The following is a 22,740-nucleotide window of genomic DNA, read 5'->3' on the forward strand; positions in this document are numbered from 1 at the left end:
CCCGCAGGTGTAGACCAAATTCACTCATGATGCTGCAGTGTTGCAGATGTCACTGTCTGAGGCCTTTCTTTTCAGGCAAAGGGACTGGTCCACTGGGAACTTTGTAGCAGACACAACTTTACAGATAAAATCGTTCTTTAAAAATCAAAGGACGCTGTGCTATTATGCTCAGTTCCATTAATATGCCTTTGAGGTTGGAGTGAGGGGTGTGTGTGTGTGTGTGTGTGTGTGTGTGTGTAGGGCAGGAGCAAAGGCATCTATATTGTAGCCTGGATCATATATATTACAAACAGGGGACTCTTTACCTGGAATCAATGGATGGGAGTGTAAGAGGGTTCATAAACCTCCAGATATTTTGTATAAAATTTGGAAGACAGCCTGCATAGCCTTCACCAGATTCTCAAGGGGGTCTGAGACCTCAGGGAGAGCAGGAATCCCGGCTCCAGAAGGATTTGGCTAGTGACTGAGGGAACCTACCCCCCGAACTTTCCTGGTCTCCTTTCATAAGGCCCCAGGCCTTTGCTGTTGCCAAGATGCACTGGCTTGCTACGGGAGAAGGCAGGCTCTTGTCTGAGTTAGTTCTGCCACCTACAGCACGCAGCCTGGCAAAGGCACCATCTCTGCGCCAGAGCTGGAGGCTCATTTGCATACATGAATAAGGGGCGGGATGTCTCTCCAGCCCAGTACCCCTCCACTGGAAGAAAAATGACTTTGGGGATTCCTGATTAGCATTCAGAGATGCAAATTCCTTTGGGGGTGGGTTACAGCAACGGGAAGATATTTTTACATGAAAGGGGAAGGGATAAATCCTGAGGATTAGCACCTGTAAAAAGTGTTGCCCAAAACCCCGAGAGGAAAGGCACCTGGGGAAAAAAGAAAGAGAAAATGAGCTCGTGAGTTCTCACAATAAACGCAACTCTCCTACTTCCTAGTATGTGAAATGCTGATAATCCTTTCTAGGTCCAAATAGGCCTGACACTTAGGAGAAAACTCAATAAATGCTTGTTGATTTAAAGTAATAGAAATGTGGTTTGTTTTGCAGTCTGTGCTGTGCTTGCTAATATGTAATCATAATATCTGTTTGTTGAACTTATGTGTCAAGATGTATTATCTCAAATTTCCCAAACAATATACAAGATGGGTATAGTTTTACAGGTGAAACTGAGACCCAGCATTACTAAGTGGCTCATCCAAGGGTATGCATCTGGTGACAGACTCAAAATCTAGACCTAGATCTCTTGATTTCTAAGTCCATGTTTGTTCCACTCCATCCATGTATTTTATAGTCACTGTAAGTCAATCGCTCAAGAATGGGAATGGACAAAAAGGAAATGGTTTTAAAACCTTCATAACATTTTTAGTTAAAAGAAAAAGTTTTCCCAGTCCTTAGAATTTCTCTGAAAGCTTTTCTTACTGCCCTAGCTTAATAATAGATGCAAACATCTTCTGACCCTGTCTGAAGCTAGCAGTGGTTCTTCTTTGGTGGATAATCCAGTCTTATCTCTATGTGTAGAGATGATTGTGGAATCCTTCACTCCATATGGTATGAGTGACAGGGGAAGACTTGAGGTTGTCTGTAATTTGCACATACTTTGATTTCCAGTGTGGAGTTGTTAGTAGAGGAATACACACTTGCAGTCTTGGAATATGGACTTAATTGCATAGTAACCCTCCCTCTTTCACAGGGTTTTCCTTATTAACATTTTAGGTTTCAAAAAGGACTCCAAAGTAAACAAGAAGATAGACAAGATTGAAGATGCATCATAACTAACCCAGATCTCATTACTTTACAGCCTGATACACTAGGGTCCAGTAGCTTTGTCTCTCTGGCTCACATTGTACCTGTGTTGTTCAGGCTTTGAAATCTTAGTCTCTTCTTCCAAAGAAACTGCAGATGGAAGGAGATTACAGTTGGCCCTTAAATGGGGTTTGTGGTTCTGGCAAAGTTTAGATCATCGATAGGTAAAAAGGGCTGAGAAATTTTTCTAGATGAAGGCAATTTTGATTATCATGCCTAGGCTTGAGAAGAGAGGAAGGGCGTGGAAAAGTGAGGAGGGGGGTAAGAAGAGAGGGGAATTTGAGCTGGAAACCCCTGGGGATTTGTGCATGTCTTGCTTCTATATTTGTCTCTTCTAAAGCCCAGCATATGCAGGGCAGTGGATCTCAATTTGGGGTAATATTTATCGGAATTAGATGGGAGAATGCTTTTTTAAAATACAGATTCAGGACCCCACCTCCCGACTCAGTGAAACAGAAAGGGCAGAGTCTGGAAGTCTGCATTTTTAATAATCAACTCTTCTGATTCTGACGGAAGTGTTCCTTAGACTTAGAGGAACATTGGCATAGAAAGGTCCTCCAGTCTTTCTAAGAATCACTCCTTAAATGCATCCATTCATTTGAGCCAAATCTAGGAACACAGAGATAAAAGGCATAGTTTCAGCATTCAAAGAGTTCAAAGTTGAGTGGAAAAGAGACTTGGAAGCCGATGGTTACAAAAAGTAAATGAGTAAGTTTGTAGAGCAGAAAGGGCTGTGTGCTCTGGGAGAGCTGTAGAGTCATCCAACTCAGCCCGCACAGGGAGAGGTGCAGAGCCGGGGGGGAAAGGCCTAACAGAGGAAGGAACTTTGCCTTCAAGGCTGAGTGGGCATTAGCCGGGAAGAGGGAGAGCAAAGAATTCCAGGTAGAGAGAACCAGTGGACAATAAGGAATGTGGACTCTAGGGAAATACTCAGGTGAGAAATGGCAGAAGGGAAGGGAGTAGTAAGAACGATGGCCCCATGAACATGGGGATTGCACATCTGCCTTTCATAATAAAATGACGTTTTTCCACATGGGAAGGTGCATTTGCCAATGTTAGTATAGCTGTAACTGAAACAGCAATGGATGCATTGTTCCTAGTCTTGGTCTTTGCCCTTTCGATGCAGCAGCATTCTGAAAAGCTTCCAAATGAGAAAGAATTCAGAAAAGTCCAAGGCAATCCTAACTGAATTTACCTTCTTATTTCATTCATTAATCTTTGTCATCAGAAGTCTTGGGCCAAAGTAAAGCTGAAAGATCTAACTAAGGGAGAGAAGAAGGGCAACCGTGTGCAGAACCACAGAAAAAGCTCCCACACTGAATGAAAGTCAGCATATGTTACTGACATTCTCATCTTGTGTAAAATACAAATGAGTATATGAATAAAAATAAAATAGTGTTCATCATGGCCCTTTATAAGAATTAGGATCAAAAACATACCTGTAGTTGCCACTTTCTTCTCCAAACTTTAAAGGACGGCTTTCACTGCCACATAATCTACGTAAACTAGCATTGTAACTCACAGTGTGTGGTTATACAAACAGGAACTACAGCAGAGACCAGAGTGGAAATCAGAGCACGCTGCGCTCCATGGAAGAGAGCTTTTTTCTTTAACCAGAGAGAATCATTTCAATTCAGAATAGAACCACATATATCCACGCAACAGTCAGTACAGAATGTGTGTGTGTGTGTGTGTGTGTGTGTGTGTGTGTATGTTTGTGTGTATAAACCACACTCAGCTATAATATGATATTATAAATGATGGTAGATTAAGTGGGCCTTATCAAGTGTTGGTAATATTTCTTTTCCTCCAAACTTATACAGAGAAAATCAAAACCCGGGGTTGGGGGTGAAGTACCTGTAAACTTTCTTTTGGATTCCAGCTGTTAAAATTAGCTATTGCAAATAATGTTATCAAGTAGTAAAACACCGATGTCTTTGAACTCCTTGCAGTTGTGTGTAATACTGGAGCCAATGCAGGAACTGATGTCCAGACATAAAACTTACAACCTCAGTCCACGAGACTGCCTGAAGACCTGCTTGTTTCAGAAGTGGCAGCGGATGGTGGCGCCGCCAGGTACGGCTTCGTTCTTCACTCTCCATCTACATGCTTTTTCTGAGGCTTCTTCTGGGGATGAAGGCGTGTGAAAAGGAAGTGATCATGAATGTATCAGCAAAGTAGTTTATAAGGGATATCCTGACCGTGATATTGGACCCAAAGACGCTGACTTTGTGAAGGGCAAACATCCTTCTTAGATGTAGTGACCATCCTCTACAGTCTCATCACTTGCTAGATTAGGACCTGAAACTCACAGGAGGAAATTGATTTATTTAACGTTACCAAGAAAATATTGACAAAGCCGAAATCGGAACCCAGGTTTCCTGTTTTCCAGTCCAGTGGTTGTTCCACTGGACAAGACTGGTAGCTGCTCATGGCTTACTGTGATTTTGTTTGTTCTTTGAAGAATGGTAGAAATTATGAAAAGAAAGGGAAGGAGGGAGGAAGAAGAAAGGAAGAATAGGAGGGAATAGAGGAGAGAAGGAAAGAAGGAAAGGAGGAAGGGAGGAAGGAAATAAATAAATATTTTTGCTCTATTTTTTTAAGGTATATAATATCAAAGGGTTCTCTGATCATGAAAGGAATACATAAAAGACTCCATTTCTCTCACTTCCCTAGAATGTAGTTTAGATACTATAGTCTGCTGGGGTTCTGAAATTACTGCTTCCAGTCATCATTAATTGTCCTTCTATCTAGTACATTTTCACTCCCAGGCATGTGTCAAGCCTCACTGATCATAAAAGCACAACGTATCCATTCGCTAAAAATTATTTTTATAAAGAGTAACTATTAACACGAGGCACATAGCCTTCTGAATCACAAAATATAATGGTCCCCTTCCGCTGGTAATTGGCCAGGGGTTTTATGTAAAATGAATATAGCAGATGTAACCAAGTACATACTTAGAAGGCTGAGAAAAATGAGCATTATTTTACGTAGAATAGCTGCATCCCCATCTTACAGGAATTGTAGACATTTAGAACATTATTTTTCAAATGTGTTAAATGTGCGTAAATTGGCCTTATTTTCTTTCAGTACCAATAAGGCTTCAAAGGAAAAAGTTTCGCTCACTAAATGCTTTGAACACCTATTTCACAACATGTGCACATATAATTCATATATTATTCATTAATTCAGTCATTAACTCAACAAGTATTTATTGAGCCCCTACTAGGTGCCAGGCACTGCTCTGGCCACTGTGGGTATAACACTACATGAAAATAGTCACAAACCACAGCCCTCTCAGACCTTCCATTCTCTTACTGAATCCTCACAACAACCTTATGAGGTATTTCTTGCTATTCCCATTCGATATAATAGGCCTGAGATTTAAAGAAGTAACTTGCCAAAGTTAGCTGAAGCTAGTCAGTGGAGGGCCCTATGTCACAGTAAGTTTTTATGTCTTCAGTTCGGGACTCTATTACCACAGCTACCTACTGCCAGTGGGAGTGATCCAGAGCCTACCATTTAGGTGTATTTCCCCAAAATTCCATGAAAAACTACGAATTTTTTTTTAAAAGCAGCCGATTTCAATTCAAGTCAAAGGAAGAAGATGCCTGTCAGGGAAAGCTGGGTGTTTGCTTTACTTTAGAATGTACCTCTCAAGTCTCCTCCGGCCCCATGAGCTGGAACAATTCTGTTTCCTGTTTCCATAACCTTCAGAATAAGCACCCATAACTCTCTACGGATAGGGATGTTAGGCCCTTTGATGAAACTCTTTAAACATTAGAGATAAAATATTTATGAAGGAAAATATGTTATATAAATAGAAACATAATCTCCTACTTCATCAAAAGTCAGAGATAACATGATGGACTAAGTGGTCTTTGAAATGACCTTCAAGGAGATCTTCCCCATTGTCCATCAGAAGCAGTATAGATGCCTCAAGAAAATGCTCCAGGGTTACCTCACTTAGTTCCAGTATGGTCCTGGCTTACCTTCTCTCCATCAGAGTTGGATCTAGAATAGGGTTAGCAAAAAGGATGCTCTTACATGCCATTTCCAATTCATTTAGTAACTGCCTGGAACAGGTTTCTGAAGATTTTTCATTCTCAAAGCAAAGATTATAATAGTACCTAGTTAATAGAGTTGCTGTGAATGTAAAATAATGACATAGAAAACATTAAAAATATGAAAATATTGAGTCATGCTCATAATACATAATAAATAAATAATATTCTTTTCACTACACATTTCCATGAGTCCCTATACTTCTATTAAGATGTTGCCTCATCCTTCAGGTCCAAAATATTTTTTTTCTATTTCTAAACAGACCTTTCTGGAAAAGGTCTAGCTTCTCTTCATTCATATGTTGGCTGTAGCATACTAAGACATTTTTTTCCCCAGGAATTTTGAAATTAGTTGCATCTTTTAGACACCAGGATCCAAAGCATGGGTATTTCTACTGAGCTTGGGAATCCCTAAGTTCCACATCAATGGCTGATGGGATGGACACTTCCTCTTCTTTGTATCGGGTTGGCCCAAAAGTTCGTTTGGGTTTTTCCATAAGATGTTACAGGAAAAACCCACACAAATTTTTTGGCCAATTTTTCAACATTTCAGCGTATGATAGAGCTGGGCTGCAATATGAGACTTCGCCAGTAGGTGCTGCTGTAACTCACCGGTTCACTTAATTGAGCTCGGCTCATACTTCTCTCAACCCCTGGAGGTTCCCTAGGAGTCCCAGAGCCCTCCTTTTGTTATAAAAAGAGGGTAGACCGCAAAAAATTTTTTTGCCCCAAATTCATAATGTTAATAATATTTTAAGTTCAAACTATAGTAGTGGTGTAACTCACCCTAAGACATATTAAGAGCTTCTAGACACACAGTAGATGACATCAGGAAGAACAATTAAATACAAATCACTTTATCAAGATACTAAAGAAAAGAGTTTCAGTCATTGTGTGCTACAAATAAATCAGCAGCTTTCTTTTTTAGGTTTCATCAAGTTAAAAGAAGTGGAAAAAATATCAACAGTCCTACTCTTTTGAACTTACAAAAAATGGCTTCCCTGGAGGGCCCGTATTCTGGTGGTCACCCTGGCACTGACCCTCCTTCCATGTTTCATGTTGCAGCAGAGCCCACAAGGCAACCGACAACGAAACGGAGAAAAAGAAAAAATTCCACCAGCAGCACCTCCAACAGCGGCGCTGGGAACACTGCCAACAGCACGGGCAGCAAGAAGAAGGCGCCAGCCGCCAACCTGAGTCTGTCCAGTCAGGTACCTGTAAGTCTCGCTTTCCTTTTAGGCTGAAATCCTGCCTTTGCCTGTCGTCTCCCCGAGTCCAGGGGCCCTACGGCAAAGTCTCTTTGAGCTGCAATGACCTTCTGGGCCGGGTGGGGGGCGGGGGAGGGGAAGGCAGGGACACGGGGTGGGAGAGGGGGAGGAGCTCTGTCCTGGAAACCTTCCACGACACACTGGGACTTAGAAAGGAATATGGAGAGTCTGTGCTGCAGTGGGACCGGAATGAAAAAGCCTTCAGAGTCGTAGACAGGAGATATGTCACTTAAGGTTTAATTAAAATATCACTTAGCAGGGTGCTGGTGGCATATAAGGGACTCTCAGCTCCATCACCGGGACCCTGTGCTCCCCTGGAAACTAGCTCCTGGCAGTAAGGCTCCAGATTGTCCTTCGACTGCCCCCCGAACCCCCCCAGACATGGGCATCCCCTCTTATTTTAAGACTCAGGTAATTAACTCAAGGCCACTACAAGTGCAGCTCAGTGGATTTCGCTTTCCCATATCATTAGCTTAGGGGGAGGCTCAGCCCCTGGTTTGGTCTCAACTCTCTCGACCTCTTGACCCCTTTCTTTCATTTCTGGGTCTTGACAAAGGAAATGGGCCACTCAGAAGGGGGCTTCTTTGAACTCCAAAACTGACAGCTGAGGGCGTCCCCACAGAGGGTAAACTGGGCGGGAACTTTCTTCACCTCCCATGTTTTCTTCCTCGATTTGCTCCCTTCTGCCTGATTCCTTCCTGACTCTGACTTCCTCATCCCAGTACTAGACCACTTACCACTTTTAAATTCTCACGTGTCTTTAAGCATTTCTTGCCCCTTCTCCCCACCACGATGACTTGTGGGGTTTCCTTCTCCGCTGCCCTTGTCACATCACCCTCACCAGGCTTTTGACTATCCTTCAAATCCTGGGATTTTCATGGTGCTTCATAGGTACCCTCTAGATACTATGTCTTCAAAAATGCGCCCTTTCTTGTAACTTCTCTCAAGCGATGCAATTTTACCTTTTCCCTCTTTCTCACTCTTTTCCCTCTCTTGGTCTGTGGGCCTCACCCTCTGCTTCTGATCCTGCACCATCTCTCTCCACGTGAGAGCGGACCTTCATTTCCAGGGGATTCTCCACTTACTTCTAACTGTGTCTTTCAAATCTGTCCCCCACCCACTCTCTCCCATTTTCCATTGGTCAGTTCTCTGGCTAAAGCCAACCCCATCAATACCTGAGAATTACCTGACCTCTCCTCCTGTCCTCCACAGGCAGAGGACACGGTTGTCATCCCTGTTGCATTAGAAAGAAAAGGTCATGAGAAAGTGGCCAGCCTGTGGGATAGGTCCCATGTTCATTTTAAGACTGCTAGGGATTGTAGTTCTTAAAAAATACCAGAGTTACCTCTGTTTTTTGAACTGAGTTTTCACCCCAGAAGAGTCAGGAAAAAAAAAAAAAATCAAAGGAGAAAAACAGAGTCTTTTTATTAAGGTGCCAGTAAGTTATACCCACTCCTGGTTAAATGGGAAAATGCATAGAAAAAAATGGCCAGGCGTAAATAAATCAACCCCAAAAGGGCACACAAGCAGCCCATTTATTCATCTAATTCTGGAGTTTTAGAAACTAACGTTTGTTAGTTTCCACGAACAAATGAAAGTACATTCCAGAGATTTCTGGAAATTTGACATAGCTACTTAAAGGCTGCAAGAATTCAGATTGGTTCAACAAGTGTTTTCTGAGCTCCTACTATGTGCCCCACACTATCCCAGGTGTTGGCAATAGCAAGATTTAAAAAAAAAAAATCCAAAAAAAGACCCACCCAAGCTCTGTCATTGAAGAGCTCACTGTCTAATAAAGTGATAAAGAGGTTTCCTCTCTCCTGCCAGCTCAGACTCCTGGTTTCAGCTCACAGGGTACAATATTGAGAAAGATTCTGAGCCTAGACTGGGTCTGGTGGGCCATCCATTAGTGATGTCTGCCATGGGTATAGAATAGCAGCATACACATCCATGTATTTTGACATACCTGGCCTAGTCGGAATCATTTCCATTTTTTTTAAAGAGCACCTAACTTTTTCTATTCCATTATGCTCTTGTCCTCCCAACCCGCAATTGCATTTTGGTGGAAGATACCTGTGTCAAGAGGGTTTTTAATCAGTCTAGACCCTTTGGACAAGAACAAGGCGCCGTTAGAAAGTGCGAGTAGAATTTCAGCACTATCCCCGCCATGCAAACAAGGATGTTTTCATTAAGTAAAACTTAGAGATGGCTGAGAGAAACAGGGAAGTCATCCGGGTTAAGAAAATGTGTAAATTTCTGTATGTCCTCCAACTGAATGGACGTCAAACGTATAAGCACTGGGTGACTTGTAGAGACCACATTATTTAACCCTGTCTCCTGAATGACCAGCACCCCTTTCCTGTTTAAATAGAAATGCAACCTGCAGGCCTTAGCTGCCTTGTCCGAAGGCATGTACAGATCGGGTGTGCTACCACGACCACGGCTGTGGTCCGCACAGCTGCCACGGCAGCAACGTGTGTGTCTGGCGAGGGTTAGGGTTTAATCCTTGGATTCTGCTTCTCACTCCATGAGCAGGGGCTAGGAGCGATCCCGAACTGCAGCCTCAACCCTGGGAGGGATGGAGACCTGTGTCATTCAACAGCAGTGACCCCTTCTGGCCAATTTAAGGAGAAGCATTGAGGGGCCCTGAAAGGAGTCACTTCCAGTCCTCCTCAGAGGTTGGTGGTCCTTGCACGGGGGATTAGTGAGAAGATGTGACACGGGCAAGAGCTGGTGGCACCTCCAGGCCCCTGGCGAGGAGCGGAGGTCTGCTTCCTGGGGAGTCGAGACCATATGGGTTACTCTCAGATGGACCAATATCGCCTCCTGTGGGACACACGAGACAGCAGGGACGGGAAGGAAATGCATCTCTCACTACCAATGTTGAATGTTGGGGGGGGGACTTTTAAAGATGTGGGGCGTGTGGGGAAAACGGTGGCAACATCCCCTAGTCAGAGGGAGCCCAGAATGTATGTTATGTCTCCACTCATTTTGTGTGAGGATAACAAAGCAAGCCCTGCTGAGCCGAGAACCCCTATCCTCGCCCAGAGATTTAGAAGAGCCAGGTAGAGCGGTGTTCGTGACTATGTAAGTGGCCTCAGGTATCTACGTGCATAGGAAGTCCTTAGCACGCATCTCTTTTGTAACTTGCCATCTATTAATCACTCACGCATGCACACATGCGTGCACACACACACACACGCACACGCATGATTATGCATCTGGCTAAGGATACGTTTTATAATCAGTAGGGCAAATGTGGCATCTCTCTGAAATTTAGGATATCTGTGCCTGGGCACCTTTTCCAGCCGTTCCTGGAACAAAGATATACCAAACATATTACGAGCCCGTATAAGCCCCATTTGAAGTGATGTAAATCACTATTTTCATAGTACTTTTCTGGAATGACTGTTATTTTCTGATACAGTGAAGGCATCTGACGTGTCGAGAACGTCTCTGCTAATATCACGCTTAAATTGGCTTCTTCTGTTTCCAAATTATGCTTAACCTCCCATTCTCCCAGCCTCTCTCGATGACCTTGGACTCACAGTACTAATGCAGACCCACGTGTCGCTTCTAACATTCTTCTCCTGCCCCGTGACACGTCATGCATGTGTTTCCCCAGCCCTGCAAAATGTGCTACACACAGGTCATTTGGTGGAATTAACCCTCATGTCGTCCTCCACCCCATCTTAACCTGGTCTTCCCGCCTGCCTTTGTTCCTGATCGTAAAGCGCGGTCTCCTAATTGCCCACAACGAAGTAACACTTTTTTATCCCCAGCACCCCAATGGGTCAGGTGGAGGCCACATTCCATTTAAAATCCTGTCAGCATTCTTGCCACTCGGAGTCTGTGTCTATTTTGTATCTCACTTTAAGAGTCCTCACGAGTCTCTTACATGTCAGTGTCATGTCTGGCTCTTCGTGGCATCATAAGTACATTCTTGGAAATACACAACTGAATATCCTGCCAGTACCTCGATTGCTGAGTCTTCCCAGGTCATATTTTAGGCATTTGCTTCATCTGGGGCATTTCTCTTTAACATCACTGTTATCAGTTCACAAGAGTGATTAGTCTGAAAACACAGTGTGAAACCTATTGATTATCTCCCCTCTAATTCGAGGAGAATCGATCAATCAAACAAACAAGGTTTTCCATTCCAAAACAAATCAGGTGGTCACTAAGGGATTTGTTCAACTGGCACCTTCAAAATTCTAGAAGGACCCTGGCGGGGCCGCTGAACCCTCTCCTGACCACAGGCAGTATTCCACTAATATACTGCTCCAGGAAAGCCTCTCTTGCCCCAGTGAAAAGAATGTCTACCCAGCTGTCAAGGCAAATTAGCCTCCCTATCAGAAAATGCATACTTACGTCCCCAAAAGCATATGGCCAGCCCTGATTTTCCAGCCTCAGTGGAGGCTGATGGCAGTCGGGCACTCTTAAGTAGAATATTGCTCAGAGCCCGCCCAGCAGGACCCACCTGACAGGTGTCCTGTCCCATGCCCATGTCACCCATCAACCCCATAGGGTCCCCTTGGGACAGAGAGGCCAGAGCTGTGCCCTGTGTATGCGTCCTTCTCCCCTGTCCCCGTGCTTCTGCAGCGGTGGCCTCCGCAGAGCTCCCGGCTACAGTAGGTGGCTTCCTTGTTTGCATGGAAGGACAATTTGTACTTAAAGGAGTGATTAGATAGATTCTTCTTGCATGCTTCCATTTCTGATGACTACTGGCTTCATCATTGTAATTACAATTAGTGCTCTTCAACTTCCTTTTACGGCGCCAGCTGGACAGACTGGCTCTCTTTACTGCCCAGATTGGTGGTGGGGTTGCCTGTGTGGGGATAGGTGACAGGCACCATGGAATAACAGATGGTAAATTCAGGGCTTGTTGGCAATCAGCAGGTTTTTGCTAATGACTTAATTAGCTATGCAAATTGTCAAATCAGTGTGAACATTGTTTTTATCGAAAACTTTACCTAAATTAATTACCATAATTAAGTAGCAGAATGTCAAGGATATCGGCTGCATAAAAGGGCCTGGCTGAGTAGAGAAAAGAGAGATCTGTCTTCAATTAAAATGTATACCGTCCTTGGGACAGAGAAAATGCCGTTTGGAATGAGTTGCATGACTGTTGCAGAACTGCATCCTCCCCGTGTTGGCTGCTAGTTTCCAAAGCCATCCAGAGGCCCTAAATAAAAGTGGTGGATTTTTGGAGGTCTTGCAAAGCACCCAGCAGAAGGTTCCACAGCCCTCTTAAGAGTCCCCAGTGTCGGCAAGTTGAAAAGCGTGGATTTTTTTAATTTTGAAAAATCCATTTTTTTATTTCTGCAGATTGCTAGCATTGCTCGTTCTCCGGTGTCAGGCTGCGCACTAAGGACATAAACTCGCGTGGTTGTTACACATCAGGAGGCGATGTTTATTTCCTGTAGAAAAATCCAATATGCGTCTTGGCCCCCCGACATTGAGACTTGACCCCGGTGTACAGGACACGAGTGTGTCTGTCCTAGATCCCCCAGCGCCTCCCACTAGTGTTTTAAGCTGAGCTTCTCTCTCCCAAAGTTTCCCTGTAATAATGTCAGCTGCTGTTCACAGGATGTGATGGTGGTAGGAGAGCCAACTCTGATGGGAGGTGAGTTTGGGGACGAGGACGAAAGGCTAATCACTAGATTAGAAAACACGCAGTATGATGCGGCCAACGGCATGGACGACGAGGAAGACTTCACCAGTTCACCCGCCCTGGGGAACAGCAGCCCATGGAACAGTAAACCTCCCGCCACTCAAGAGACCAAATCAGAAAACCCCCCACCCCAAGCTTCCCAGTAAGATTGACCAGCTCCAGAATCCACTGTCAGTAGCCACCATGGGTTACACTCACTATTTCAGATCCTTACTCACAGGAGAGGAAGGAGGAGACATTAAAACTATTCTAAGCAAACACCGATTTCTAAACCACAGTGATCTGAGTTTCTCCTTTCTTTTTTTTAATTGAGAGGATCATTCCCAGTAAACTTCCATGACCCCTCCCTGGAGGCCTTCACAGGTAACACAGATACTGGCACTGATCGTAATTAAAGTAAGAGCAAACGCTAGCGCTTCTCCTGGCTCGGTTTTAACCACGTTTGTTAATTTCATTCCACCACCACCACCCCCCCCCCCGCCCCCCGCCCCACCCAACCATCCAACGAAGGCCATATTGTCAATAAACCCTCAGTGCTCAGGATCTCATTCTATGCCGAACCCAGCTACAGATAGACTTTTTAATATTGTAAAATATTTTCTGCTTTTTGACTTGCATCTGAGAGTTTCTTGTTTCAGTAAAAAAAGAAGAGAAAAAAAATCCACTTTTGGAAAGTAATTTAAATGTACCTTTATTTTTTTTTCCCCTTTCACCTTTTCTTTCATTGGGTAACAGCTAAGAGGGCCCAGCAGGGTAATTTATGGCCGAGCTAATGTCAATTTGTCCTCGAGCCTGAGTTGGTTCAGTCGAGCCCGAGTGCTGAAACAAGGAACGTCTTTTTGTAATCAAAGACACCAAGGCAGATTTTGATGTAAAGAAAGGCACTTGGCCCCCTGAGAATGTATGAGTTTGTAAAATTTCTGTTGATCCAAATATTTTCAAGCCATGTAATCCATTAATTTTGTGGGCAGTTTAATAAATCTGAAACTCTTCTGTGTTTTTTTTCGTTGTTGTATCTGAGTTGACTGTTGTTTCTTTTCATAGTATATTTCCTGTATAATATTTTGTAAAGCCCTAACCTAGTTCTTTTATGGGGACTTTTCTTTGGGAGCAATTCCAGTGTATTTATGTGAAACTTTATAAAAGAACTAATTTTTCCATTTGCATATTAATATGTTCCTCTATACATGTAAAGACACAGTGGCTCCGTGTGTTATAAAACAGCTGTATTTTATGTATGCTTTACTGATACGTGTGCCCATAATAAACTGTTAACGACCAAAGCAAGTGAGTCTGGGTGTTTGTGAGCCCGGCAGAGAAATCTGCCCACGATGATGAGAAGTATTGAGCTTGGATTTATGGCCCAAGCTCCAGATGGAATGGAATTGTGAAAACTGCACCATCTTTCTAAGGTATGGTTTCTTTCCCCGCTCACTGCAGTTTACTTGGGCAGACACAGGGGTGCCTTCCACGTGTCAGGCGCTGTGTTGGCTGAGGACACAAGGATGGGAAAGGAAGGGCTGGCCTGGCTTCCTGGGGTGGCCAAATGCAAGGGCAGTGGCTTCCACTCACGGAGTGCTTATTCTGTACCAAACATGTCTATTTAAGGTCCACAGACATTATTTCGGCTAATCCTCCCAACTCCGCCAAGTAAGCCTTAATCTCCCCATTTTTAAAAATCAGTTCCTCGGTTTGCCTGTTTTTCTAAAAGATTTGCAATACAGAGATATGGAGAATTCACGTGAGGACTTTTTGTTTAAAGAACTCTCATCACATTTTGCTGCTTTGTATCCACGAGGAAGACGAGAGAGGAAATCTGTTAGTATTAACTGAGTGTGTACGAAGCGCCAGGCCATAGTAATGTATCATCTCAGCCAGTTCTGGGAAAGGGGGGCTTGAAAAAGAGAAGCTAAGGGAGAGTGTGTGCCTTAGGCCGAGATTCCCAGAGACCAGGATCCCGGGCACGGATTTATTGAGGGAGAGTTCTTCAGTAAAGAAATCTTTAAGGGAGTGGAGGGGGTAGGATAGGGAAAGGGAAAGAGCCTAGGAAAGCGTCAGACTGGTGCTTGGTGCAGGGGAAGGCTTTGAGCACAGTTATCCCCTCCTGGACTGAGCCGCCAGACTTCTGTGCACCTATACCGGTCAGTCATTGGCTGGGGCCATACCCAGGGTGTGTAGGAAGTGGTAACCTTTACAGAAATACGGCACCCATCAACCAAGGGCTGTTCTGCAGAAAAGAGGCCAACTAGAATGCAACAGTCCTAGAATCTTTGCATGGGTGGACTGGTCTCAGGAAGGGCTTCTGGGCAGGGCAGCAACAGTCAGCTTCATTAAGTGACTTGTCCCATCTCAGAGCTCATGGGTGACACAGTTAGAATTGGATTCTGCATCTCCCTTGACTACAAAGCCTGGGTTCTTTCTAGAACATCACATTGCTTCCCTAGAACATTAGCATTTGGAGGAAAATGTGCAGTACAATAGCAATAGAGCCAAAAGAAATAGAGGAGAATGGCTCCTTTATTGCTTCCCCGCTAGTGTACTGTTAAGAGAACGGCCAGTTTGTCCCCCACCCCACCTGACCGTTTTAGGTTTTCTTTTATCAATTCTTTAAAGTCAGCAGTATGCAATCATTACAGATGATGCCTAGGACAATTTGTTTGACATCTGTTCCCGTTATGTATTACTCCATAGCCAATCAACCCCAAACTCAGAGACTAAAGAGACAATTCACTATTATCAGTTACCCTTCTGAGAGCTCACTGGTCTGTACCAGGTGGTCTGCACTTAGAGGCACAGATGCTGGATGGGGCTGGAGTCATCAGAGCTTAGGCTGGGCTGGACACTCAAGATGGTGCACTCACATTGCTGGCTATTAGATAGGAGCTTGGGTAGGGCTGTTGACTGGAGTGCCTTCCCGTGCAGCCTCTCCATGAGGCTTTCATAGAATGATGGTTGGGTTCCGAGAGCCAGCCTCCCCGGAGAGGAGAAACATAAAACGCCAGTGCCTAGAGCTGAAATACCATCACTCCTCTGTGCTGTCCATCAAGGCAGCCCAGATCCGAGGGCTGGAGGCACAGACTCCACTCCTTGATGGCTAAGTAGCAGGTGTAGCAGGTGCCTCCAAGGAGGGGAGAAACTGATGGGGGCCACGTTTGAAAACATCTACAGCATCCAACACAGTTCACAACCTGTTCCTTGCTTACCTTACTTTGTACCTTTAGCCACTTCCCACTTGAACCTGATTCACCGTCTACCTAGACTCCTCTCATTTTCCTGGATACACGAAGTGCTCAGGTCACACGTGTCTTTGTATATGTTTTTCTCTCTTAGAATGCCATCCCCCACCTTCTTACATAACCAAAGCTATTCATTCTTATGGGCCCAGTCTGATTCTTAGGTCCCCAGAGATGCCTCCCCAACTCCGGTCAGGGTCTGTTGTCCCCTCTGAGGTCCAAGAGCGCTTGCTGCTTGCTCCCTTCTTGGTCCTTTCCTTACAGATTTTTGTTTTTGTTGTTAAACACCCTTCACTGTCCCACTAGACATTTCTAGGTCTGAGCAGTGTAATCATCTCCATCTGAATCTTCAATATCTAAACTCTAGCATACATGTTGGTGGAATAGATAGAGTTAAAAACTCCCAAGCTAGAATCATGGAACCACTGCTTACCATGCATTTTTCCATTACATTTCAAACAGTCCGTAATTCTACGCCACAACGTAAAGTGACATTTATCCCTGGAGGTACGTAAGAAGGTAAGAGGTAGCAGAGATGAGTTTGTTCAAGTTTTTCAGAGGTCAAGTAAGCACAAAACAAACATTTTACACAACACTGGCTTAAGCCTAACTTCTATTAAGAAACCCCATGAGATTTGCCAGGCCCAGAATAATCCTAAGGGCAACCATCTATTAAATACACACTGTGTGCCAGGCGCTTGCTAGGTGCTTTGCCTGGGTGGTCTCACACTGAGAATCCAAGGGTACGTAAGTTAGGTTTTGCTTTGCAGTAATCTCCAAAGCTCAGCAGGCTTTGACCACAAACATTTTATTTTTCTCACTCGTGGGACTGTGGGTCACCTGGGGCAACTCTACTTCGGGTCTGCCCCTCAGGTCCCTTTCTAGGACCGTGGATCCCCAGGGCATGCTCTTCTCTTCGCAGAGTCTGCTCACGCTGCATCCATTGGCCAAAGCAAGTCGCAAGGACAATCCAACGTAAGTGGGGTGGGGAAATACGCTTTACCACTTGTAGACCGCAATGGTGGCGGGTATGAGTAAACAACCGAAAATCCAATCTACCACTGGCAGCCTGCACAAAGGTGCCTGAAAAACTTCTAATCATTTGCCAACATTTAAAAACTGATGAATTTTCTATAAAAGTTAAAATTTCTTGCTTCTCTCAACAAATCGGATCTAACAACCATAGACTCAGACTTCTGAATCCCTGGATGGTAACCGTTGGCTGGCACCAGGTCATAGCTACCCTGCTTAGACACTCCAGCTCGTCATCTCCACACCATTTTACCCACCCACTCTACCTGCCTGGTTTCTGTTGGCGGCTGCTCTATCCATTACACCATACTCTCTACTCCCTAAGGCCGCATTTGGAAGTTGGCATTAGAGACCCATTATACAGATATGAAGACTGATGCTCAGACAGGTTAACTGACCTTGTTTATCACACAGCTCCTAAGTGGTGAGGTGGGCTTTGAACTTGGGTGTCAGGGTCAAAGCCTATACTCCTTTCACCAAACCACACTGGTTTATAGGAGCCACAGTAGTGGTTACCTTCTGTCGGTTAGGTTAGGAATGGGACAAGCATGATCTCATTGAATCTTTGCAATATCTCTGTGGGTGAGGTAAGGTTATTTTCCCCCATTTTGCAAATGGAACATAGAGCAGTTAAAAAGTTTGCCCAAGGTCACAGAGCTCACATATGACAGCCTCATGTCACCTCGACTCTGACCCACTTTATTAGACTTACTGTCAGGTGCACAGTCCGTCGGTGGGGTGTTTGGAGGTGTTCTCTGGCGTGGGAGAGGGGTCCTGGCAACCACCTTTCTGCCATTCACTGTGTATTTCAGGGGGTGACAAAGAGTTTGCCAGAGATCAAGACTTGCCACTTACGTGGTAACGGAACAAAACAGGGGGGCCCCTTTTAGGGCCCTGAAATCTCGAGGACATCTGACAAGGGATTTATAAATAAGTGACCCAATCCCTTTGGGAAATTCTTTCTCTCTCCATTTCTCTTTAACCTTGAGGTGAGCATTTAATGCAATAGAATAACACAGCCCACGGTGGTACAACATGGGGTGGGGCACAGTGAGAACAAGGCCAACAAGTTCAATTATTTCCCTAAAGCAGGTTTGGCAGCACCCTTGGGAAATTCATTTTATAATGGGATACCCCCTCCATCTTCCATAAAAAAATTGCTAGGCTATTTTTTTCTGATTGTTAAGCAATACATGTTCATTATAGATCATTTGAACAAATGGGGGCAAGAAAAAAATAAAGTAATCCCCCTACATTGATGTAACCATTGCTGATATTCTGATACAAATCCTTCTGGTTTTTTCTTCTTGGCTCATACACATTACAATGTTGGTAATATACAGACTAGATCATTACATATCCCGCCCTTTTCTTATACTATTGTAGTGAGCCACTTCGTTAACTATTCTTTAAAACCATGATTTTAATTTCGATATAAAGATCCACTAATTGAATATACCATAATATATTAAACCATTTATTTATAGCTGGTCAACTCCCTGTTTACATCCATTAGAATTTCATAATCATTAATAATAAGCTGGTCAGAGGTTGATAAGAGTGTATTAAATTGAAATTCAGTTATTGGCTATTTGCCCTGTGCCCAACACCATGCTGGGCGTTATAAGGGATACCGGTACCTGGTCCTACCCTCAAGGTGCTTACAGTTGGGATAGAAGACAAGTGCATAAAATGCTACCCAAGCATATGAGGCTGAGTGTATGCAAAGTGTCTGCAAACACCAGGAATAAAAGCTCCAGGAGTTCACAGGTATGGAACTCACATTCATGGAGCCCTATCATGTCATGTGCTGCACTTCATTTAATCTTCACCACAACCAGGGATGCAAGCATTTTGTGTATGAACCTCACAAACCGAAAACAACAAGGGCAAGTTTGAATCAGCCCATGACCCCAAGGTCTGTTCTTTCTGTGGTGAGCCATAGGAAATCCCTAGGAAGACACAAATGCTGTGATTGCGTGTTTGTGGGAATGATTTCACAACAGAGGGGATGATGCTTTGATACGTGTACGCACTTCTGAGTGTCTGGTTGCTTCTCTGAATTTGCTCTCTGGCTTCACCTCCTTTGATCCATCGCTACTGTCAAGATAGTGTCTCTGATCACTGGGAATACTGAGGAGTTTGTGTTGTGAACAAAACCTAATGCGGCAGCACTGTTGGTGTTTATATAAAGGTGTCTTTTTTGCACTTAAAGCCATTGAGCTAGAAAAGGCACTGAAAGGTTATTAAAACAATAAATTAAGGAAACTGGTGAAGCAATTGCTATGGCCTTGCTCATTCCTGTTTTACTTTCAGTTTCTATTCATTCCAGAATTTTATACCATCCTGGACAAAGAAAAGTTTTCTTGTTTTCCAATGGCTGACAACGAATCTCCAGAAAATACAGTCATCTTTCATTATCTGCAGACGATTGGCTCTAGAACTGCCCCTCCCAACCTTTACCCTCCCACCCCCCAACCCTCCCAATACCAAAATCCAGGTGCTCAAATCCCTTCTATTAAATAGCATAGTATTTGGGGTCGACTGAAAAAGGAATGCACAACGTGACAGTTGTGAGTTAAGTTTTATTGGGAGTAACATGAGGACTATAGCCCGGGAGACAGCATTTCAGATAGCTCTGAGAAACTGCTCCAAGGAGGTAGCGGGGAAGGTCAGTATATATGTGATTTTGGTGAAGGGAGCGTACATGCAACCAAGCACATACTTTTTGTAGAAGGTTTCTGCTGGTCTCACGAAGGTTACTGCTCGTCATGGGGAGCAGACGTCACCATGAAGGATTTTAGTGCTTTTCTAGGTATGAGGAGATGCAAGAATTGGGCTCATAAAATCATCTCCTGAAAATATCAACTATCTGAAGACCTGTTCTGCCAGTTATTCCCAGAGCACAGAGTGCCTCATTCCTGATCTCCACCCTGAACTCCTTTCAGGGGGTGTTGAAGGTCAGCGGCTGCTGCGGCTCATAATTTGATCCTTGTAGAGGTAGATGGCAAGTGCCAATTTATAGGTGACATTGCATATAACCTTCGCACATCCTCCTGTATACTTTAAATCATTTCTAGATTACTCATAATACCTAATACAATGTAAATGCTATGTTAAGTTGTTGCCAGTGGGCAAATTCAAATTTTGCTTTTTGGAATTTTCTAGAATTTTTTTTTCAAATATTTTTGATCTGCAATTAGTTGAATTTGCAGATGTGGAAACCGCGGCTATGGAGGGCTGACTGTGTTTATTCCTGAGTTAGGCAAACCTGTTTGGGAGGAAGTTCTTGTTTGTATCTCTTTCAGAGCTGACGTGCTGTATCTTGAGCTAAGTCATACTCTCTCTTTTCATTCTTAATTTGTTAAAAGTGTTAAGTTCACTCTTTGGGGGGTTGCAAATTCTTCTGTCATGTTCTAATGAAAGTGTTAATGCTTGAAGTGAAATCTGCAAAAATTCAAGAATGAGTGTAAAATTGATTTAACTCCTGAGGCCTAGCTGAAGTCGATTGTCACAAAAATGAAAATTCAGAATCGGAAACTTACATTTTGTAGAAAGAGGGAATTTTGTAAAACCTAGGCACTATCTGAGGGATCAAACACGATTTGTTGATTGCGGCAACTTGGGACCTTGCATCGGGAAAGCTTCTGAGGAGCAGCTCACTCGGGAAGAAAGATGTGGACCACCGTTAGCAACGCCTGCCATTGTAAAACAGCGGAGCTGGAGGCTCAGATGCCTCTCATTTGCCATCTCCACTCTAAATCACAAGCATTTCAAAGGCAGAAGCCTATGGAATTCACCAAAATTGTTACCCCATGATAGGGTGAGAAACTCCATCTTCCTGAATCTGTCCCAGTTTTAACACTGAACATCCCTCTTCCTGGGAAATTCCTCAGTCCCAGGCAAATCTGCCCGCACATGTAACAAAACAGACTTACGCAAAATTGTAATCGCTACTACTTATTGAGTGTCTTTTTCATTCCAGGCACTTTGCACGTATTGATTCTAGTACACCCGCCCTGGGTGGGGACCCATTAATGCCATCATTTTACAGGTAGGAGAACTGAAGCAAAGAAACATGACAGAAGATGCCCAAGGACCTCCAGCTAACAAGCAACAGAGCGGAGATCCAATCCTAGATGTGACTGACTGCACCGCCTGTGCTTTCTCTGCTACACCCATGGATTTGAACTTCTTCTTTTCTTTTCTTTTCTTTTTTGGCTCTGCTGCGTGGCTTGCAGGACCTCAGATCCCCAAACAGGGACTGAACTCGGGCCACGGCAGTGAAAGCCCTGAATCCCAGCCACCAGGCCACGAGGGAACTCCCTGAAATTTTATTCTAAAGAAGACCAAGACAAGTGCAATATATGTTTACTAAGAGGAACAATCAAGCATCAGAGACTATGAGAGGCAAAAAAATTCCCCAGGAACCAAAGTCCTAGCTGTGCAAGCCAGGGACACACCTGCCTCTCACACCATCCCTCCTTCAGTTACAGGAGAGTTCTATCGGCTCACTTGAAAAAGCTACTACCACGCACTGTTGAAGTTGGCCAATTAGAAAGTATTCAGACAAATGACATCAGGAACATAGAGCAGGCAGGCCAAGGATTATTCCATTTGGCCGAATGAAAACCTCCCTCCCCGTGTAAGGGCGGTTAATCCAGCCTGTCTTAAGGACTTACCTGTGGTTTTGCTGAAGAGAACAGTTAGAAACGTCTGTGGCTAATTTGCACTTCAGTTCAGTTACCTCTGCAGCTGAGTTTGGGGAGATTGCATTTGCCAAGTGCACCTTGTGAGATTCTTACAAATATTTAAACATGAAAGTTGTTGTCTGGAGTGAGGGGAAAAACCTCCAGGGTGGGCACTTGTATAACTCAACCACTGGGTCTACCTTTCTGCCGACACCCAAGAGGGTCAGTGTTGCTTACCTCTCACTGCAGAACTCAGATAATGAGGTTACAGAATCCCCAGGCTGTATTTTTGAATGGAAAGTATTTTTTAAAAGAGACCAAATTGTCTCCATTAGCAAATTTAATCTCAATAGTCGCTGAGACCAAACATCATTTATTCCCTCCTTTCTTTCAAATATGTGCACAAAGTTGACTCCACTTTTAAAGATCCAGACCAATGACTGTTTTATATTCCTAGGAAAGAGGTTCATGGATAACTTCGGATTTTAAAATGATGCCCAGTTTAAAATGGCTTCTAGCTGTTGCCCTAAAACAGAGGACAACTGATGTAACTGCCATCAGAAATAAATACTGGAAGGCACAGCCCAGGACATTTTTGAAAATGAAGAATAATGAGGGGAACTTGACCCCCAGAGACATCAAAGCAGAGTGTAAAATGGTGTGGCATTGGCGCAGAAGCAGACAAACCGGGGGAAGGGTTCAGAAACACACCAACGTCAATATCTCCATTTATGTTATTTTACATCTACGAGGAAAGGATGAGATTAAATAATATGTAAACAATTGGCTATAGGGGACTCCCCTGGCAGTCCAGTGTTTGGGACTCCGCCTTCCAGTGCGGGGTGGGGGGTGTGGGTTCGATGCCTGGTCAGGGGAGCTGGGATGCCACGTGCCTCGCAGTCAAGGCTCCAAAACCTAAAACAGAAGCAGTGTGTGGCAAATTCAATAAAGCCTTTAAAAATGGTCCACATCAAAAA

At 44.0% G+C, this 22,740-nt stretch overlaps 1 protein-coding gene across 10 annotated transcripts in view; it reads left to right on the forward strand.

Moving 5' to 3' along the window:
* The window catches only part of LDB2 (LIM domain binding 2), a 379,673-nt gene extending 365,590 nt beyond the window's left edge, over window positions 1-14,083 (forward strand). The window contains exons 6-9 of one of the 10 annotated variants that reach the window (XM_060012780.1): window positions 3,751-3,874; window positions 6,931-7,082; window positions 9,669-9,811; window positions 12,723-12,853. In XM_060012780.1, coding sequence (XP_059868763.1) covers window positions 3,751-3,874; window positions 6,931-7,082; window positions 9,669-9,773 — 381 coding nt within the window. In that variant the 3' untranslated portion in view covers window positions 9,774-9,811; window positions 12,723-12,853. The other 9 variants (XM_069540701.1, XM_069540700.1, XM_060012779.1 and 6 more) reach the window with 9 other exon arrangements.
* Window positions 14,084-22,740: the final 8,657 nt, after the last annotated feature.

This window comes from Delphinus delphis, chromosome 5, assembly GCF_949987515.2.
Source record: "Delphinus delphis chromosome 5, mDelDel1.2, whole genome shotgun sequence".
In the NCBI taxonomy this organism is placed as follows: domain Eukaryota; kingdom Metazoa; phylum Chordata; class Mammalia; order Artiodactyla; family Delphinidae; genus Delphinus; species Delphinus delphis.